We start from the raw sequence: 20,876 nt of genomic DNA, 5'->3' as shown, positions 1-20,876 counted from the left end.
GGGTTTCATCATGTTGGCCAGGGTGGTCTTGAACTCCTGACCTCAAGTGATCCGTCTGCCTCAGCCTCCCAGAAGTGCTGGGATTACAGGCGTGAGCCACTGCGCTCTGCCATCAGGTGCATTGTCACGTTTATATAAATGCCATTTCAGAAGACGTGTTTTAAAATAAATACTTTTCCACATTATATCTTTACAAAGAGGTGAAATTGTCACCTCTTAGGTGGATTATTCCCAGAGGCCTGCTAGTCTTACCTCACATATGGGGGCAAGACAAGAATGGTGGCCAGGCAGCAGCAGGGCCAGAATGTCATCTTGTTAGGCACATGGAGATCAGAATTTCACACCACATCCTTGAGTATGCTGTTTGAACCAAAGCTTTGTGTGGCACACGGTGTAGTTGTGAGTGACAGTGCATATTCCCTTTATAATTTCCAAATACATATTTCTTTACAGATCTTTAGGTTCCTGAAACTGGTGGCAACATGACCTGCTAAATTTTCTGCTTGGACCTCTTTGGTTCTCTCCCCTTTCAAGTGAGCAGCACCACAATGACTGTCTAAAGCATGCCTTATTTAGCCTCTCCTGTAAGGGTGATCTAGCCAGGTACATTTTAAACAATGCTTCAGTGTAGAAGGTGTAAACTATTTTGGGCTTGATGTGCTGTGAATGTTGCTTTTTTTCCTTTGTTAAAATATTTAAATAGAAGTGAAAAGGTCCTCTGAGGATCAGATCATGCATGCGCCATTTTTTACTTAATGCAGCTGTTAAATTGGCAAAGCTCTAAAATGCACTGCTGCCATCTAGTGATACATTTTTGTAAAGTACAGCAAAACCTACAGATATATACAGTATATAAATATATATATATATATTTATATTTTTGGGGGTGGGAGAAATCCAAAATAAAGTAAATGCTTGTTTCATTTTTAAGCTGCTGATATTCATTCCTTATTGTATGTTGTCATGAGGAAATTGTGCAGTTCTGGTACATAAAGATGAGTAATATAAACTGAAATCTATAATTTTAAGGGCTTAACCTGTGACTTTAATAAGCTGGAACAGTCCACTGAATGGGTATAATGAATTGCAGTATATACGTATGATTGCTTTTTAAGTGATTATCTTTTCTTTTGTTAAGTCATGTAAATTCATAAATCCTTTTGCACTGATGTGTTGAACCTTATTCTTGTACATTCAATCAAGGCAAACTTTTATAATTTTTCTTTTGTTTCCAATGACCTTGAAATGTTATAGCATGGTGATATTCTATGCAACTATAGTTATACTTTTTGGTTTGACACTGTATTTTTTCACATTGATTTACTGGTTGATGATAGATTTTATAACCTAACAGGGTTCTCATGCGGTGCGTAACTGTAGATGCATGTACTTGTGTTTTGTGTAATTATTGAAGTGCAATGATGTATAAAAGTGGATTCACCTGTTTTTAAAAATAAAACATTGATAAAAGGTGTTTGGAATAATGCTCTTTATTCTAATATCTTCTTTAATTTTAGGAGGAAGCATTTTTCAATACTTTGAAGTTCCTTAGTTATATATGTATCCAGAGCATTAATTTCTCAACCCCGCTAGCTTTTTAAGTTCCTTTTCTACCTCTTCCACAAATGCTGGGAAATTCTGATCCATAAGGCACAAACGCAGGAAGGGGCCTAACTCTTCTGCACCCCATGCAGATTGTTCATAGACACGGGGCAGCTCCTCCGAGGCCAGAAGAGTCTGCAGGGATACCAGAAAAGTAGTTACAGATTACAGGTCAGCAATACCTGGCTAATAGAACACCGGCAAATAGTGCTTTAAGGAAAGATTAGAGAAATACACACCAAAAAAAATTAGTATTAATTAGCTTTACAGGCTTCCTTTACGTAGTTTTACTGTTACATTTACAATTTTGTATATTAATATGTTTTCTGAATACACATAGCATGTGAGATAATCTTGTTGCCTTAAGGAAAGAATTTCAAATATACTGATTAAATGTTTGCAAAGTTGAGATTCTACTTTAATGAAGAATACTGTGCTGATAACCTGTGGATTGAAAATAAACCTGTCAATGAATGAGCTGCACTAGCTTAGTTCATCTTCCCCACAGCATAGGTGGCAGAGTGGATGTGAGCAGTCTATGTGCTAGCTGCATTCTGAATATAAGAAAGAGGCCACAAACTGCCCAAAGGACATTAGTTCACACGTGTCTTTTTCTGGCCATCTATGAGTTTTGACAAATCGTCGTCTATCACCACAATCAAAATACACAACATTTCTTTCACTTCCCAAAAAACTCCCTTATGTGACCCTCGTGCTAACCATTGCCGTGAAACCCTTAACCCTTAGCAACGACTGATCTCTTCTCCATATAGTTTTGCCTTTTCCAGAATGTCATATAAATGAAACATATGTTGAATCTGGCTTCTTACACTTATCATAATGAATACATTTGAGATTAATCCATGATGTTGAGTATTTCAGTAGTTCATTTTTATTGCTGAATAAGTATTACATTGCATGGATGTGCCACAGTTTGGTTATCTATTCTCCAGTTGAAGGACATTTGGGTGGTTTTATTTTTTGCAATTATGAATAAAGGTGCTATAAACATTCACTTACGGGTTTTTGTGTGAACACAGATTTTCATTTCACTTCAGTAAACACCTGGGATTGAGTCATGTGGTGAGTGTATATTTAACTTTGTAAGAAACTGCCAAACTGTCATCTATAGTGGCTGTCCCATTTACGTTCCACTAGCAGTGTAGATGAGAGTTCTAGTTGCTCACCCATCCAGGATTTGGTATGGTCAGTTTTTATTTTTAATTTAGGCATTCTAATAAGTTTGCAGGATGTCTCATTGTAGTTTTAATTGGCATTTGCCTAGTGACTAATAATGTTGAACTTTTCACATGCTTATTTGTCATCTGTATGTTTTCTTTGGTAACCTGCAGTGTTTTAAAACCAGTTGAATTAGTTGCCAACATTTAAATATTACGAGAGTTCAAATAAAAATCTTGACAATTTGGAAGATCTGGCAACACTGGATCCACAGCCCCACATGATGATGATGGGCTCCAGTTCTGTGTGGTCCACTTACTTTGGTGCATTGACTCGGTCATCTTATTGATTGCTCACATTAATTCTATGAGGTAGGTGGTTTTATTATTTCTGTGGATAGCAGGGTTTAGTGTGTAAGTACATAACTGATATTTCTCTAGGAATTCTCTATAACAGAAATTTACTTGGGATATACAGCACTTGTTTTGTTTATTTTTAGAGATGGGGGTCTCACTATGATGTTAGGCCAGGCTGGTCTTGAACTCCTGGCCTTAAGTTATCCTCCTGCCTCAGCTCCCCAAAGTGCTTGAGACTACAGGTGTGAGCCACCATGTGCGGCCTACATCCCTTGTATTAATTGCATTTCTATCCCATCTATGATTATACCACACTTAGTATCCTATTAAATGAACATTTATGTTTCCAGTTTCTTAACAAGCATTGTGATGAACATATGTATATCTGTGTAGTTGAAATGAAGTTATAGATAACATATTAAATTTGATATGTACTGCTAAATTGCCTTCCAAAAGGTTTTACCAACTTACATAGAATGACATGTCCAAAAGATAAGAGCAAATAAGTAATGTATCTGAGCTGCAAGCTTCATGCTTTTTCTCATTTGTATATGGTTCTTCCATACTACATAAATAAACTGGGTAAGATATACCTTTTCTAGCAATTGATATTTCCTAAATAAGGACATCACACCCTGCCTTGTTTATTGTTTTATTGCAGCTCTGTGTTCGTCAGCTTATCTGATTCAGTTAGCCCCTAACTCCAATGCAAATATGGGCATTATTCAGTCAGTTCTGCTGCTGGACAAATAATTTTTTTTCATAGTTACCAGGTTATTAAAAGAAATAAACATGAATTCTTGGTCTTCCTACCTCTTGAGTTTTTTATTCTATATGATTGTCCATTTCTTTTGAGTTAGTGGCAAGCCAGATTGAGAAAACACCTTTTTAAAAAAACTACTGATAGCACAGTTTAGTAGAGGAATTAAAAGAAAATTCGGCCGGGCACAGTGGCTCACACCTGTAATCCCAGCAATTTGGGAGTCCAAGGTCGGGGAATCACTTGAGGTCTGGAGTTCAAGACCAGCCTAGCTAACATAGTGAAACCCTGTCTCTACTAAAAATACAGAAATTAGCTGGGCGTGGTGGCACATGCCTGAAATCCCAGCTACTCAGGAGGCTGAGGCAGGAGAATCGCTTGAACCCAGGAGACGGAGGTTGCAGTGAGCCAAGATTGTGCTACTGCACTCCAGCCTGGGCAACAGAGTGAGATCCTGTCTCAAAAAAAAAAAAAAAAATCATACTTGAAGATTGATGAACTCCACGCAGAATTCTGTGGAAAGCAGAAGCTGCTGGCTTGAACACCTGCAATGAGGAATGCAGTGAGGGGGAGACAAAGTCCTTGCAGAGCTCCCAAGAGAGTAGACATCGCACAACCATAGTCTTGAATGAAGAGGTTTTGCAGCAGGGGGCAAGGGGCTGTCTGAAAGCAAGTCTGAGGTAACAGAATTGAATCCTCCTGGGTTTCTACACATCCTTAGCTGAGTACTGACAATCTGCCCATATAGAAACTGTTGTAGATCTGAATCCACATTCATTTTGATATTTGTCTTAAAATAGTTCCCAAATTTCATTTCCATAATTACAATGGAGTCCTTCATTTATTCTTCTTTTTTGGGAAAGTGGTGATTAAATTTTCTGTCTTGGACATTCAACCACTTTTCCTCTTTTTATTTCCTTTGGAGGGTAGATCTTGACTATGTGCCTGCAGCCATCATGTCTCACCTCACAGCTTACTGTAATAAAACTTACTCTGCAAGGGGTAGATGAACATGGCCCTGTCTCTGTCTTTATCACCTTTTAGAGTAATGCTTTAGGTTTCTCTCCTAAAACAAAGAAGTGAACAAAGGGATACAAATTCTTAGGGGTCACTGCTTTTCATGATAAGAAAATTAAACACAGAAATAAGCTCTACCTGAGCTAACTGCGTCAGTGAGGTCCTTCCGTCTGGAGCGCCTGTGCCCGCTGTTACACGCACTTGCTGTTCTGAGTGCTGGTGGGACTGGAATAAAACATGCAATAAGGAGACTAGCTGAATGTAATCTTGCATACCACAGGACATTAAAGAAGCAGAAATACGCATTCATGTTCAAAGAAAGAAAATACCACTAAGAGTGGTTAAAATGATTGTCAGCATAGGTCTGTCTCAGTTTAAATGGGGGGTTACTTGAGTTACCACAGCAGAAGTACTGAGTTTAAATTTGCAGCTCCTGACTTCTATTTGATGTTCCTCAGCCGTTGGCAGGCTGTTAGTGCTGCTTCCTGTCAGACACTGGGGCATTCTTCTGTTGTCAGAGGCCCAGCCTAGGATTCAGGACCACGCATAGGCCCTGGAGGGCTGGCCAGGTGCTGTTACCATGGCAGCCTGCATGCAGTGGATGGACCCCAGCTTCTGATCATGATTTTTCACCCTCTAAAAATTATTGCTCAAGTAATGCATGTTCATTGCAGAAATGCAAAATGGAGGGAAACCCCTATAATTTTAAGACAACTGATGTTTTCAGTAAAATGATTTTTTAAAAAAAATCTCATTTTAGATATGCTGAAGGAATGAATTCTTCTGTAAGTAAAACTTATAGATATCTGGTTTCAATGACTGTTTATGCCTCCTACGTACTAGACACTGAGATGGTACAGGGATAGGAGCTACAAAGAACAAGATAGAGTCCTGCCCTCTGGAAGCCCACAGCCTAGTGAGAACCTAACAAGTAGAACCATGATTACCTTGCAACTCAGGAAGTGCTGGAGGTTCACAGAGAAGTGGGTAAACTGGAGGGCTGTATGCTAAGCAGGAAGTACAGGGATGCTGTAAGGTCCATGCTATCTGGAGAGAATCTGTGGTAATAAGTTGTTCTCAGGTAGGACAATGGGATGCTTTCCAGGGAAATAGAATGAACAAGGTACAGGAGGTCTGGAGGCATGAAGGGCCCTACCTCCGTTCCTTCCTAGCCATATGTCTGCAGGCCCCACTATGCTTTGGGTACCTGAGGCTGCTGCAGTGCTAATCTCCAGATGAGCAGTGGTGCTCCTGCACTAGGTATGAGCTGATGGTGCAATACAGGGAGAAAACAGGGCACTCTTTGGAGGGCGCTTCTGTCCATCAGCAACAAGTCTGACTACCCGAAGGCGGGAGATGCCAAATTCTGTCTTCTGTCCTACAGAGAAGCTGATGGTTGCTAGTCAGTAGGTAGCAGAAAAGCAGACCTGGAAGCACTGAACAGCAACAACAACAAGGAGGTGTGGAGGTACAGTGAGGAAGGAAAGAACAAAGACAAGAAAATGAAAAATGAGCAAAATGGCCAAAGGACTCTATAATCAAGAGCCCTAAGACAATCCGCATTTCTCTCTTCAGTTCCTTCAGTTTTCTCCTCTGTAAACACAAGGCAGACTCTAGTGCCTAGTGTTTCTTCAGCTATCACATTTGATGCTTTCCTAGAATACGTATCATTTCAGCTCACACAAAGAACTAAGATGTCAACCAAAATTGCCATAAACACTGTAAAAAATAGCTAAGTGGCACTGAACCACCTGGAGCTAGTGGGCTCTAGGATTAGATGGTCCACCTCTGCAACAGCATAGAGATGGAAGGGTCTGCGCACATAGTAGCTGGAGTCCCCTAGCTACTTTCTTGTGGACTTTTTGTGCTAACAGGAAAGAGTTCACATAGGAACTGCGATCCTCTTTCCTGTCTTTCCCATCCCCCTCCCCAGGATGGGCTGGTTGCCTTTGAAGTGCTAAGGTTGAGAAATGCCTGGTTAAGCCACAATTAACCAAATTACAAGGCTAAGGAAAAGCAAAAACTAAAATATGAGCCAGGAAATGACTCAAGAACTTGAAATAGAATTCTATTTGCAAAGAAGGAAACAACTCTTATACTAAAAGATTACAGGTATTACAAAAATGACACACCTGAATGTAAGAGAGCAGCAAAATGACCAGAACTTGGCCATGGCTTGTACCTCTTAAGATAGATTCTGAGAAAGAGCACATGCTACCAAAATTTGTACATCAGTAGTTAAGGGCAAACCTTATGTTTTACCATTAGGAAAACTAGAATGTTTAGGTGGTGCCTCACAAGGTCTGTACCCTGGTGGAATTTAATCCAATGACTTTAACTTGTCGTCTGCTCTGCAGCTTCATACACTATCTTATCATGCCCTCTTTTGGCTCTGGAGGTTCTGATCCTTGCTAATTGGCCAGGATGCTGATTTGTTCATTTGCAAGGGAAGGCACATCTGAATGGGTAACATTGAGGGCAATAATAGTAATGATGGATTTTGTGATTATATTTGCCAGGCATTGTATTGGGTGCTCTCTATACAGCATTTTAATCTCACCATTTTACAGATGGAGCTAATTGGCTTCCGTGAGATCACACAGCTGCTAAGAAATAGGGTCAGGATTCTAACCTAGATCCATCTTGATACCAAAGCCTGTGGTCTTTGTACATTATCATGCTATCTTAGTCAAATCACCCAATTACAGTTCAGAAGAGTCCCTGAAAATAGAATCAAGAAAGGCATGCAAGTTTCCTAACCACTTCTCAGGTATTTCTACCTAGACATTTGGGATCAGTCTTTAACATCAGAGAGCTGGAGCCTTCATCTGGGGCTGTAACTCACAACTCAGCCTGCATTTGTTACTGCATGTTACAACTTCAATTTATTTGCCTTTGTAATACTTAGGTAATTGTGTAACCTGACAAGGTTCTAGCGTGATGTGACTTCATTACCTTTATAAGGAATTCCAGACTGAGTTCCCAAATTCTGGAACCCTTCTAGGTTTTTGTTACACTGCATGCATTGGGTATACTATACTATCATCTGAATCTATTGGGCAGTGAAACATGAAAATCTGAAGGGAAAAGAATCATAAGCAATAAAATACCTTATAGTAACCACTCCAACCCATTTGTAGGGAGGGGATTCTTAAGAAATACAGCAGGAGCTGAATATAGACAGAGCATTATTGTTTGAAACTAGATCCAGGGTTTGTGAGGCAAGCAGCTTCGGCGTTAAGACATCTTCATGAAAATCAAATGAAGGGAAAGAACTCAAACCACCAAAATCTGTTTGGCAAACTAAATACCTTCAAGAGGAAATCATGTAGCACCTGCTTAAAGAAAAAGATTTTATAATAAATAATGAAAATTTATGTTCACCTCAGACAAATTATAAAGAACAGGAAACTTAGTGACAGCCGGGCCTGATGGCTCACGCCTGTAATTCCAGCACTTTGGGAAGCCGAGGTGTGTGGATCGCCTGAGGTCAGGAGTTCAAGACCAGCCTGGCCAACATAATGAAACCCCATCTCTATTAAAAATACAAAAATTAGCTGGGTGTGGTGGCGGACACCTGTAATCCCAGCTACTCGGGAGGCTGGGGCAGGAGAATGGCTTGAACTCGGGAGGCGAGGTTGCAGTGAGCTGAGATCGTGTCATTGCATACTCCAGCCTGGGCAACAAGAGCGAAACTCTGTCTCAGGAAAAAAGAAAAAGAAACTTAGTGACAAATCAGCAAAAATGAGGTGTTTTGGTTAAGGAAAACTAACGGGATGAAGTAATGGAAAACCAGGTTTGGAAAAATGACTTCTCAAAGCAAATGCAAAACCCAGCTTGAAAGCAGAATCTCATCTCAAGAGCAGAGATAGGTGCTTATTCCAACAATATTTGAAACTATGCCAAAGAAATGCAGAACACATATTTCTGGGAGAAATCCTACAGTCATGAGTCTCAAATGTTTTTATCTCAAGACCCCTTATGAGGCCTTCAAAGAACTTTGATTTGAGTTACATTTATCTGTGTAGAAATTAACATGGAATTTTAAACTATTCATTAAAAATAGTAAACTCACTTTATGTTAATATTGAAAACATTTTTATGGAAAATAACTTTTCTAAAACAAAATGTCATGATTTTTGCAAATCTCTTTACTACCTAGTTTAATAGAAGGTGACTGGATTCTTACATCTGCTGCTGCACTCAGTCTGCTGTAATGTGCTGCTTTGGTTGGAGATATGAAGAAAATCTGGCCTCACACAAATTGTAGATGGAGAAGGGAGGGGTATTTTAGAATAGCCTGTTCAGATAACTGGATATTCCTTGATATAACACCAAAACTCAACGAGTGAGTTGCTTAAAGGTAAGTTGCAATATAGAATCTGAAACCATAGCAATGAACTTGTTATACTGTTATATTACACTCTTTTAGCCTATCTTACACTTTTGAATAGCTCTTTATCCACGTATAATTTTGTGGCATTCAGGCATCGGTCATTTGGACAGTACTGGTTCACTGAATATACTGTCTTTCAAATATTGACACATTTCATCAGGTAATTACTTATAAAAAAGTAAATCACATTTATTAATAGCACCTTTAGAAAAGTCTTCCAGGTTGGGAAGTTGTGAAGCTCATGTGGCAGATACAAGTTTTTCAAGATTCTGATTTTCACTTGGAAGTTTAAATTTTATCATTTTCAATAAATACTATCAGTTGTTTTCCTGAAGTGATAGTTCATTTCACTGATTTTTGAAAAAATGTCTGCCAAATAACCCAAATCTGAATGACCATAGTCTATTGTTCTCTCACATGATGATGGTATTTTATGAAAAAAGAGGCTAGTTCAAAACACAAATGTCATACAGGTGCATTCCCTTGAGACAACCATGGTACTGCAGACTGCTGGGTTATTTCGTTAGTTTGTTCTTCCTGCGAATGATTGGAACATGATGACTATGAGCACAGTTTGGTGCCACTGCCTGATCTGTATGATGGCAGCAGCCTTACTCATGATGCCTTTGTCTCATCAATTCAAATGCTGACACAGTGAAAAAGGCAAGTGATACTATTTCTTTAAATATTAAGAAAAATAATTTTGACCTTGTGGACCCCCTGGAAGGGTCCTAGGGAGGGGTTCATGGACCACACTTTGAGAACCACTGTTCTATAGTGACACCTGGAATGCAGCCGGAACTCCTTCCTCCCTAATTTCTGAATAGGGAGCTACAATGAGTGTCGGCCTCAATTTTAAAAAGTCGCCCAACGTTAGATGTTTTTAAACTACAAACCTAACAGACTCGACAAACTCCAGTCATTTTGGCCACTCATTGTGCACTGCATTGTCATGTTTCCTGCATAGCCGACACATCAGCCTACTTACTCCAGCCTGCCATGGGACACTCTTTGCAGAGTCCTTCCCTTGACTTCCACTTGCCCTGGGTGGGCCAGGAATCAGCTGAAGCTCCTGGATGTTCCCATCAGGCACCTGAACGGTTATGTATTGCGCCAGCTTTTGAACACAACTGCAGCAGTGTTCCAGCGCCTGCTCCTTTGACTCTCCACTGAACTGTACTCGAAACAGGCGACTCTTGTCCTGTTTGACAAATCAAAAGACCCTCATGAGAGACCCTCGTCATATAACTTTACCTTTATTTACTTTGGGGTCTTCCACTGAGTGGTTCCTTTGCTTGGCGGAAGAAGAGGTATAGATAAGGGAACAGTCATCTTCACTTATTGATGCAGGCATAGAAAAGCCAATAACTCATTTTCTTCCCCCTTTTGGGAGTTGCTCATCATACTAAAATTCACTTCCCTCTGGGAAGTGACATCAGCAAAAATGGAAAAGCTCTATCATAAAGACAAGATCACTATACTGATTGCAGATCAATGTTTTATCATGCTTTGGAATAAAGATTTCATAGCTTCTAATTCCTTAAGTTAAAAATCTGAGAGGATAATAATACAGCATAGTCCTACTCAACAAAATTTTTCTAAACTGACTAATATCAAACCAGGTAGATACCACATTAAACAAGGCAGTGAGCTTAAACAATACTGAGGAAGAGTGACAGGCAGATGCTCAAAGCTAACAGATCTCATGCTAACGATCTGTATATATAAACGATCTGTACCCTTTATCCTTAAAGAGGCCAGACTACCACACAAGTTGCATAGTGAAAGGCTGTCTTTAATTTGCTATATGAGTCACATCCCTTGGCAAATTAGCAAATGTGGGACAGATGCAATTAAAAATTTTTTAAAATCTTTCTACTACATCAAAGTTATTTGATTACAAGTATAAAAACATCTGTGTAAAAACATCTAGATTGTAACAATAACATAAAATCATTTTAGAATAGTTTCCCTTTTTTCTAGTCTACTACTCTGCCTAGTTTAAAGGAGTCAACCTACATAAAAGCCTCCTGAAACAGGACTGTATATATTGTATACCTTTCATCAGTTTCCTCTGTAAAGAAATGCAGATGCTAAGCTTAGCACAGTGACAGTCCTTTTCCCCCATGAAATATATATACCATGTTGCTACCTTGAAAACACTCTTAACTACAGTTAACAAAATCCTGTAAGTTCCTATAAGCAAATAGTCCTTGATTTTCCTGTTCACAATTCACACTATTTAAATAAATCCATCGAGTAAAGCCATATATTTAGGTTACAGAAAACTCTTGGCATGGCTAAGATAATGGTAAACTATCATGTTTAGAAGAATAGACACCACTACCCCTTTTCACTGCCACTATTTGGTTCTCTTCATATTTTAATTCATTTAATTTTTCCCCTCAATATAAAAGTAATCCATTATCATTATCTTGTCCAACATTGGAAAAAATATGAAAATAGTCATATATATCTGTGGGTATATAAAAGAATATATGCAAACACTCGTGTAATTTCTAAAATTTTAGGTACATAGGTATATATATGAGATACATGAGATGTTTTGATACAGGCATTCAATTGGTAATAATCACATCATGGAAAATGGGGTATCCATCCCCTCAAGCACTTATCCTTTGAGTTACAAACAATCCAACTCTACTCTTATTTTAAAATTTCCATTATTGTCATCCTGTTGTGCTATCAAATACTAGGTCCTGTTCATTCTTTCTTTTTTTGGACCCATTAACCATCCCCACTACCCCCCACTACCCTTCCCAGCCTCTGGCAACCATCTTTCTACTCTTTATCTCCATGAGTTCAATTGTTTTGATTTTTAGATCCCTCAAATAAGTGAGAATATGTGATGTTTGTCTTTCTGTGCCTGGTTTATTTCACTTAACATAATGACCCCCCAGTTCCATCCATGGTATTGCAAGTAACAAGATCTCATATTTTTAACTTTTATTCTAAGTTCAGGGGTCCAAGTGCAGGTTTTTTACATGGGTAAACTTGTGTCACGGGAGTTTGTTGTACATATTATTGCATCACCTGGGTATTAAGCCTAGTACCCATTCGTTATTTTTCCTGATCCTCTACCCTCCAAAAGGCCCCAGTGTATGTTGTTCCCCTCTATGTATTCATGTGTTCTCATCATTTAGCTCCCACTTATAAGTGAGAACTTGTGGTATTTGGTTTTCTGTTCCTGTGTTAGTTTGCTAGGGATAATGGCCTCCAGCTCCACCCATGTCCCTGCAAAAAATATTTCATTGTTTTTATAACTGCATAGTACTCCATGGTGTGTATGTGCCACATTTTCTTTTTCCAGTCTATCACAGATGGGCATTTAGGTTGATTCCATGTCTTTGCTATTGTGAATAGTACTACAAAGGACATGCATGTGCGTATGTCAATATTACAGAATGATTTATATTCCTTTGATTATATACCAAGTAATAGGATTGCTGGGTCAGATGGTGTTTTAGGTCTTTGAGGAATTGCCACACTGTCTTCCACACTGGCTGACCTAATTTACACTCCCACCAACAGTGTATAAGCATAACCTGCCAGCATCTGTTATTTTTTTACTTTTCAGTAACAGTCATTCTGACTGGTGTGAGATGGTATCTCACTGGTTTTGATTTGTATGTCTCTACTGATCAGTAATGTTGAGGTTTTTTTCATATAGTTGTTGGCTGCATGTATGTCTTACTTTTAAAAAATGTCTATTCAGCCGGGCACAGTGGCTCACGCCTATAATCCCAGCTCTTTGGGAGGCTGAGGCAGGAGGATCACAAGGTCAAGAGATCGAGGCCATCCTGGCCAACATGGTGAAACCCTGTCTCTAGTGAAAATACAAAAATTAGCTGGGCATGGTGGCGCATGCCTGTAGTCCCAGCTATTCAGGAGGCTGAGGCAGGAGAATCACTTGAACCCGGGAGGCAGAGGTTGCAGTGAGCCAAGAGCGTGCCACTGCACTCCAGCCTGGCAACAGCGAGCCTCCATCTCAAAAAAAAAAAAAACAGAAGAAAAAAGAAAGTGTCTATTCAAGTCCTTTTCCCACTTTCTTATGGAGTTTTTTTCTTGTAAATTTAAGTTTCTTGTAGGTGCTGGATATTAGACCTTTGTCATATGCATAGTTTGCAAAAATATTCTCCTCTTCTGTAGGTTTTGTGTTTACTTTGTTGATAGTTTCTTTTGCTGTGCATCGCTCTTTGGTTTAATTAAATCCTATTTGTCAACTTTTGCTTTTGTTGCACTTGCTTTTGGCATCTTTGTCACAAAATCTTTGCCTGTGCCTGTGTCCTGGATGGTATTGCCTAGGTTGTCTTCCAGCATTTTTATAGCTTTTGGTTTTACATTTAAGTCTTTAATCCATCTTGAGTTAATTTTTGTTTATGGTGTAAGGACCCTTCCAGTTTCAATTTTCTGTGTATGGCTAGCCAGTTATCCCAGCGTCTCATTCTTTTTTATGGCTGAACAGTACTCCACTGTGTGTAAGTACCACATTTTCTTTATCCATTCATCTGCTGATGAACACTTAGGTTGCTTCCAAATCTTGGTTATAGTGAATAGTGCTGCAACAAACATGGGGGTGCAGATATCCTGATATGCTGATTTCCTTTCTTTTGGGTATATATACAGCAGTAGTATTGCTGGATCATATGGTAGCTCTATTTTTAGTTTTTTGAGGAACCTCCAAACTGTTCTCCATAATGGTTGTACTAATAATTTACATTCCCACCAACCATGTAAGAGGGTCCCCTTTTTGCCGCATCCTCTCCTGCATTTGTTATTGCCTGTCTTTTGGATAAAAGCCATTTTAACTGGAGTGAGATGATATCTCATTGTAGTTGTGATTTGCATTTCTCTGATGATCAGTGATGTTGAGCACCTTTTCATATACCTGTTTGCCATTTGTATGTCTGATTTTTGAGAAATGTCTATTCAAATCTTTTGCCCATTTTAAAATCAGATTATTAGTTTTTTTCCCTATTGAGTTGTTTGAGCTCCTTATACATTCTGGTTATTAATCCCTTGTTACATGGGTAGTTTGCAAATATTTTCTCCCATTCTGTGGGTTGTCTCTTCACTTGGTTGATCGTTTCCTTTGCTGTGCAGAAGCTTTTTAACTAAAGTGATCCCCTTTGTCCATTTTTGCTTCTGTTGTCTATGTTTGTAGGGTATTACTCAAGAAATTTTTGCCCAGACCAACGTCCTGGAGAGTTTCCCTAATGTATTCTTGTAGTAGTTTTCTTAGTTTGGGGTCTGTAAGTATTTAATCCATTTTTATTTCATTTTTGTATATGGTGAAAGATGGGAATCTAGTTTCATCCTTCTGCACACAGATATCAGTTTCCCAGAACTCTTTATTGAAGAGACTGTCTTTTCCCTCAGGGTATGTTCTTGACACCTTTGTGGAAAATGAGTTCACTGATAAATGTATTTTTATAGGTTATATATTGTGTGTGTATGTATATAAAATTCATTGCTGTTCTATAACATAATTTTTAATTTAACATTCTATCTAAAAATAGAAGTATATACCTCATTACTTTCAATGGCTGAAGAGTATTCCTTTATTTAACTGACCCCCTATGGATGAACATATAGGTTATTTCCAGCCTTTGTTCCTATTATAAACCACAAAGCTTTGACAAGCACTCTTATGCATACATCTTTGTGTATACATGCCTAAAAGCAGACTTGTTGGGTCAAAGGATGTGTGTAATTCATATTTTGGTACATAATGCCTAACTCCCCTGTGGCCAGACAGGGCTGATTTACTCCCACCAAGAATCTATGTGCCCATTTCCCTCCAACACTGAAGATTCTTTTTTTAAATTTTTGTCAACATGCTAGGTTAACATAGTTTTTTTAAATTTCATTTATTTGATAACAAGTGAGGTTGACTATCTTTCTTATGCTTATTGGTCATTTGTATTTTTTCTTTTAGTGTGTTACCCATTCATGCCCTTAGTCATTTTCCTCTTGGATGGATAATCCCCAAATTATCAAGAGTCATTGAAAGCTAACCTTCCCTGAGGAAGGGAAAAGAACTGATAAGAGACCTATACATTCAGTCTATAATACTACTATGAATCTTCTTTTGTGAAATTAAGCTGATTCCTTATTTACCGTTGTTTAGCTGTTTCCAACAGACTCTATATGAAGACATCTATATGAAGTACCCTTATATTAGCTATTAGGATTCTGCGATTATCTAACCTTTTGACGGTGACATCAGCAACTGTACTTCATAGCTAGCTTTAAAAAGCTGTATGCACAAGCAGACACTAAGCATACAAGCAGGGCAAAAACCTGAGACCAGTTATATAAGTCTACAGGTGTCTATATGCAAATGTATATAAGAATCAGTTTGGATAGCTAGAGTTTTTTTGGAGTATAACTCCAAAAAAGCAACAGAGTAGCTTACATGTCTAATAGCCTAACTGAAGTCTTGTTCCATGTTTGCTTCTGTAAAAATTTCAGAATTTAAGCTTATCATCTGAAGCCAGAAATACTACTTCAACGCATGTGGATCCAAGATAAAACCCAGGTACATCAGGAAAAATCTGAAAATTAGTTGTATTGTATCTCCATCCTATATCCTCAGTGCCATAGGTTACCATAATGGAAAACTTTCCATTGGATTAACCAGAGGGACTGCTAGCGATTGAAAGTCTTGATGAGATTTATTTTCATGCCATAATCAAAAGTCAGAAAGAGCTTCTTGCTGTGAAGTGAAAAGTTCTCAAGTATACCAACAATCATGAACTTCGCCAAATACACAGTCTCTAGTTTCTATCACCTAAGAAGATGGGCTTATAATTACTGTATCTTAAGTGGTGGCTTACATGTAAAGTTGTATCTACCCTCCTTCAGAACCCTTAATTTCAAGTTATAACAACTAATACGGACTCAAGGAAGCAAATTTAAGGATAAGTGCTCATCTCTTTTCACTTATCTATGTGTACTCACAAGAAAATCAAGGCTTCACTTTCTGGAAGGGATTAGGCCTACTAAGTGCTGGCTCACAGGTATGAATAACATCTCCATACAGAGATGCTTAGGCCACAGGCTCCACAGCAGGTGTTCCAAGGCATCGTCATGCCCTGGAAGATGTGGAGCCCAGTTAACACGACATAGAGAGCCAAGGAGACACTAGAGGCCTCACACAAACCCAGTGGGTTTTCCCTCTGGTTTTAGATTCATCACCCAGATCGGTACGAAATTTTCCATTACCACTAAGACCCCAAATGAAGCAGTTTTCCCCATCACTTATTGTGAATTCTTCTACTATAGAAAATGTGGGAGGAAGTACAGAAAAAGGTCTTAACCAGAGAAGGTACTTCAGCATTTTATTTGATTCTTTGCTTTGAAACTAAAAGGCAATACTCAAAGCCTTGGCTAGATGAAATAATTTTAAAAACTCCTCAGTGAGTTACTGGGAGTGAGAAGTAAAGAGGACAGCGGTTGTTTGTGTTTACTTCTTTGAGCCAAAGTGCCCTTAAGATAAGGATCTACATGTCTACTATTAGCCCATTAACCAGAACCTATTTGATCAGAATTGCTGGAAAAAGGGAAGCCTGCTTATAAGTAGGCAGAATTTATTCAACCTACTTATTTCAGTTCAGAGAGAAAAGAAATATAATGCTTACTACTCACAGAATTTATTATATTAAATTGCTACAAAAGGAATGAAAATTTTACTTCTTCCATTTGTCAATAATAGTGTTTTGGCATAATACTTGAAAACTAAAAGTTATCCAAGGCATGAAGCACCAAAGATACTCTTTACCAGGTAGGGCAAAAGAAGAATCTGTTGGTTCAATGTCAGTATATTACATCAAGTCAATAGATCAAAGGAGGAAAAAAACCCATGATCTTAATACTTGTCAAAAAGCATTTGATAAAATGATATGTAATCCTGATAAAGGCATTAAATAAACTATAATTGAAAGAGATCTCCCTTACATGATAAAGAATATCCGACCATTAGCTAGGCATGGTGGCACATTCCTGTGGTCCTAATTACTCAGGAGGATGGGGCGGGAGGATTGCTTGAGCCCTGAAGGTCGAGGCTGCAGTGAGCGGAGCTCACAACACTGTGCTCCAGCCTGGGTGACAGAGCGAGACTCTTCTCAAAAAAAAAAAAAAAAAAAAAATCCAGTTAACAGCCAGAGATGGAATTAATGTGTAAACACTACTTCCCATGCAAGTCAGGAAGATGTCAAAGATACTATAACCCTATGATTACAGTGTTCTGGGAGATCTAAATAATTTGGTAAGGTAGGAAAAGTAATAAAAAATATAAATCACTGGAAAGAAATACAATTGTAAATTACAAAAACACTTTCCTAGAAATTAAAAAAACAAACAAAGTTTAGTAAGGAGGTTAAATTTAATTCAGAAAAAAATCCAATAATAACTAGCTGGAAATATATTTGGGATAAAGAATACCATTTACAGCTGGGCATGGAGGCTCATGCCTGTAATTCCAGCACTTCGGGAGGCCGAGGCGGGCAGATCACCTGAGGTCGGGAGTTTGAGACCAGCCTGATCAACATGGAGAAACCCTGTCTCTCCTAAAAATACAAAATTAGCTGGGTGTAGTAGCGCATGCCTGTAATCCCAGCTACTCAGGAGGCTGAGGAAGGGGAATCACTTGAACCCAGGAGGCGAAGGTTGCAGTGAGCTGAGATCGTGCCATTGCACTCCAGCCTGGGCAACGAGCGAAATGCCGTCTCAAAAAAACAAAAACAAAAACAAAAAACAGGCCGGGCGCGGTGGCTCAAGCCTGTAATCCCAGCACTTTGGGAGGCCGAGACGGGCGGTTCACGAGGTCAAGAGATCGAGACCATCCTGGCTAACACGGTGAAACCCCGTCTCTACTAAAAAAATACAAAAAACTAGCCGGGAGAGGTGGCGGGCGCCTGTAGTCCCAGCTACTCGGGAGGCTGAGGCAGGAGAATGGCGTAAACCCGGAAGGCGGAGCTTGCAGTGAGCTGAGATCCGGCCACTGCGCTCCAGCCTAGGCGACAGAGCAAGGCTCCGTCTCAAAAAAAAAAAAAAAAAAGCAAAAAACAAAAAACAAAAAACACACATTCACAATAGCAGGCAAATGGTTCCTAGCTTTAAATGTCTAAAAAATCTATACATATGGTATATACACAAATATATAAAATTATACAACTACACAAATTATACATAGTTAGAAGAGGAGAAAAACTAGGCAAAAGAAGTAGACAGGTGATTCACAGAAGAAATACAAATGTCACATTACCATTCTCATCAGTTTTAATAAGAAATGCAAATTAAAGGAATATGCTCATTTCTGCCTGTCAAATTAGAAACTAGTTTTTGAATTTAAATTGTATTACCATGTTGGAGAGGATTTGGATAAATGAACATTCTTACACATTACCAGTACAGTAGAAGCAGAGACAACCTATTGGGAGGGCAAATTTATAAATTAAAAAAAAAAAAAAAAAGTGTATACATCTGGGACTTCTAAGTAAAGAATCCTGTAAATAAATCCTTATGAAGATCAGAACATTTTTATAATAGTGAAAAATTAGCGATGAGTTAAACCCTAGTGCATCCAAACAATAACATGCTACCAAGCCATTATGAGTGTTTTCAGAGACTAATGGCTTGGTATAATGTTCCTGATAAAAAGAACAGGATACAAAGTACTACAATCCCCATTTTATAAATTATCTATACGGTTGACACTCAGTTAGCACAAGCCAGTCCACAAGAGGGGCTGGAAATGTCAAACGCTCATTTTCCTAATCTTTGCAGTTCGGGACAGCCATATTACACTGGTCCATGACACACAAGCAGGCATCTTCTGGGGGTTGTGGGTGGTGGAGAGCTGTATAGGAAAGTGGATGCTTTCCTTATAAAAGGGCCAGGTGATGCTGACCTTCCTTCAATGGAAATACAGTAGAGCTGCAGCAACCATTCTGCACCCAAGAGGGAGCAGCCAGGAGAGTTACAGAGATACCAACGTGGACACTGTTGAGTTGCTGGATGATGCTAGCAACTGCCTGTTTCTAGATTTTTGTTTTTTTTTTTTGGAGACGGAGTCTCGCTCTGTCGCCCGGGCTGGAGTGTAGTGGTGTGATCTTGGCTCACTACAACCACTGCCTCCTAGGTTCAAGCAATTCTCTTGTCTCAGCCTCCCAAGTAGCTGGGATTACAGGCACCTACCACCACCCCCAGCTAATTTTTGTATTTTTAGTAAAGATGGGGTTTCACCATGTTGTACAGGCTGGTCTTGAACTCCTGACCTCAGGTGATCTGCCCGTCTTGGCCTCCCAAAGTGCTGGGATTACAGGCATGAGCCACCATGCCCAGCCTAGATTTCCTTTTAAGTGAAAAAAAAAGAAATCTGGTTTTTTAGGCCATTATAGCTGATTTTTCTCTTACATGCATCTGAACACAATCCTAACTGATACAGTATATATACTTAGTAAAAGCTTCAGAATATTAATAATTATTTTTGAGTGGTCAAATTATGGTTGATTTTTATTTTGCTCTTTGTAGTTAGTTTAAAATTTTAGTAATAATGTATATTTAGAAAAATTTAAAACTCAAATATCAAACATATAGCATGGTATAACTTTTTCAGAGATCTATACATTCATTCAGTATGATATGGTCTGGAGCTAAGTCCAAAGATCAAAAGGCAGCCGCAGCCTGGTTCTCTGATAGCTAGTCATAACCTGGGCTATTGGCCTAAGTCACTTGCCTTATATGGGAAACAAAACAGGGGTTCTTGAACATTTTGGAGTGTGTGCTCCAGACCCCGTGACAATCTGGTAAGCCAGTGGACTCAGAACAATGTTTTTAATCACACAAAATACACAAGTTTACAAAGAAACCAATTATACTGAATTTGTTTATTACAATATTAAGGCACTAATTTGTGAACTAATGTATATGCTTCTTTATTAACGTATTTGATAATAAAGATCTAGTAGGACTAATAAACACCTTAATTTTCAGGTAGTGATGAGCATAAACATTTGAGATGTCAGAAACAACTGAACTGTGATATGAAAGTATCTGTGATTTCCATTGGTGAGAAGTTCTAAAACTACTGTGGTCTGCTGGCCTACATTCATAGTGGAAGGAAATGATAAATTTCAATTAGAGGTCAGTGAAAATCCATGGAAGTTCATGGACCCCCTGAATTCTATGGAGACTCTGGGGTCTGTGTACCCCAGGTTAATACCCTTCCACTAGATAATCGTCTAACTCTCAGAGTCTGAGTCCCTCAAAAATTAGTATCTTTCACTTAAATTTCAATATTATCTACTCCGTGAATGTTAACAGATTGGTTTTCATAGTTATTTTTGAAGGAAAATGATCCAGGTGATTAATATGCACATTTCTTTGATGAGGATCATTCTTTACACTTAATACAGCTAGAAAGCAAGTAAAAGAGAATTTTTTTAATATTAGAAAAAATGAAAATACATATTCACTGAATCATTTGAAAATATACACCTTTTTAAACATCCAAATAGCAAGACAAACGATGCACTCCACC

The 20,876-nt window shown here is 38.7% G+C and overlaps 2 protein-coding genes across 6 annotated transcripts in view; one reads left to right on the top strand and one right to left on the bottom strand.

Annotated features, from left to right (window-relative positions):
• Window positions 1–1,473, top strand: part of NPTN (neuroplastin) — a 73,155-nt gene extending 71,682 nt beyond the window's left edge. For 3 of the 4 annotated variants that reach the window (XM_015142610.2, XM_015142609.2, XM_015142608.3), the window contains one exon: window positions 454–1,473. The gene's annotated coding sequence lies outside the window, so the exon portion shown is untranslated. The remainder of the gene's footprint in view (window positions 1–453) is intronic. The other variant, NM_001266786.1, reaches the window with a different exon arrangement.
• Window position 1,474: 1 nt separating this feature from the next.
• REC114 (REC114 meiotic recombination protein) overlaps window positions 1,475–20,876 on the bottom strand; it is a 118,752-nt gene continuing 99,350 nt past the window's right edge. For both annotated transcript variants that reach the window (XM_001093604.5, XM_077939841.1), the window contains 3 exons: window positions 10,299–10,511; window positions 5,053–5,139; window positions 1,475–1,737 (listed from right to left, as the gene is read on the bottom strand). In XM_001093604.5, the coding sequence (XP_001093604.1) occupies window positions 1,573–1,737; window positions 5,053–5,139; window positions 10,299–10,511 (465 nt within the window). In that variant the 3' untranslated portion in view covers window positions 1,475–1,572. The remainder of the gene's footprint in view (window positions 1,738–5,052; window positions 5,140–10,298; window positions 10,512–20,876) is intronic.

Source organism: Macaca mulatta, chromosome 7 (genome assembly GCF_049350105.2).
Source record: "Macaca mulatta isolate MMU2019108-1 chromosome 7, T2T-MMU8v2.0, whole genome shotgun sequence".
Taxonomy (NCBI): domain Eukaryota; kingdom Metazoa; phylum Chordata; class Mammalia; order Primates; family Cercopithecidae; genus Macaca; species Macaca mulatta.
Note: the sequence above shows the minus strand (reverse complement) of the source record. Positions and strands in the feature narration are given on the sequence as shown.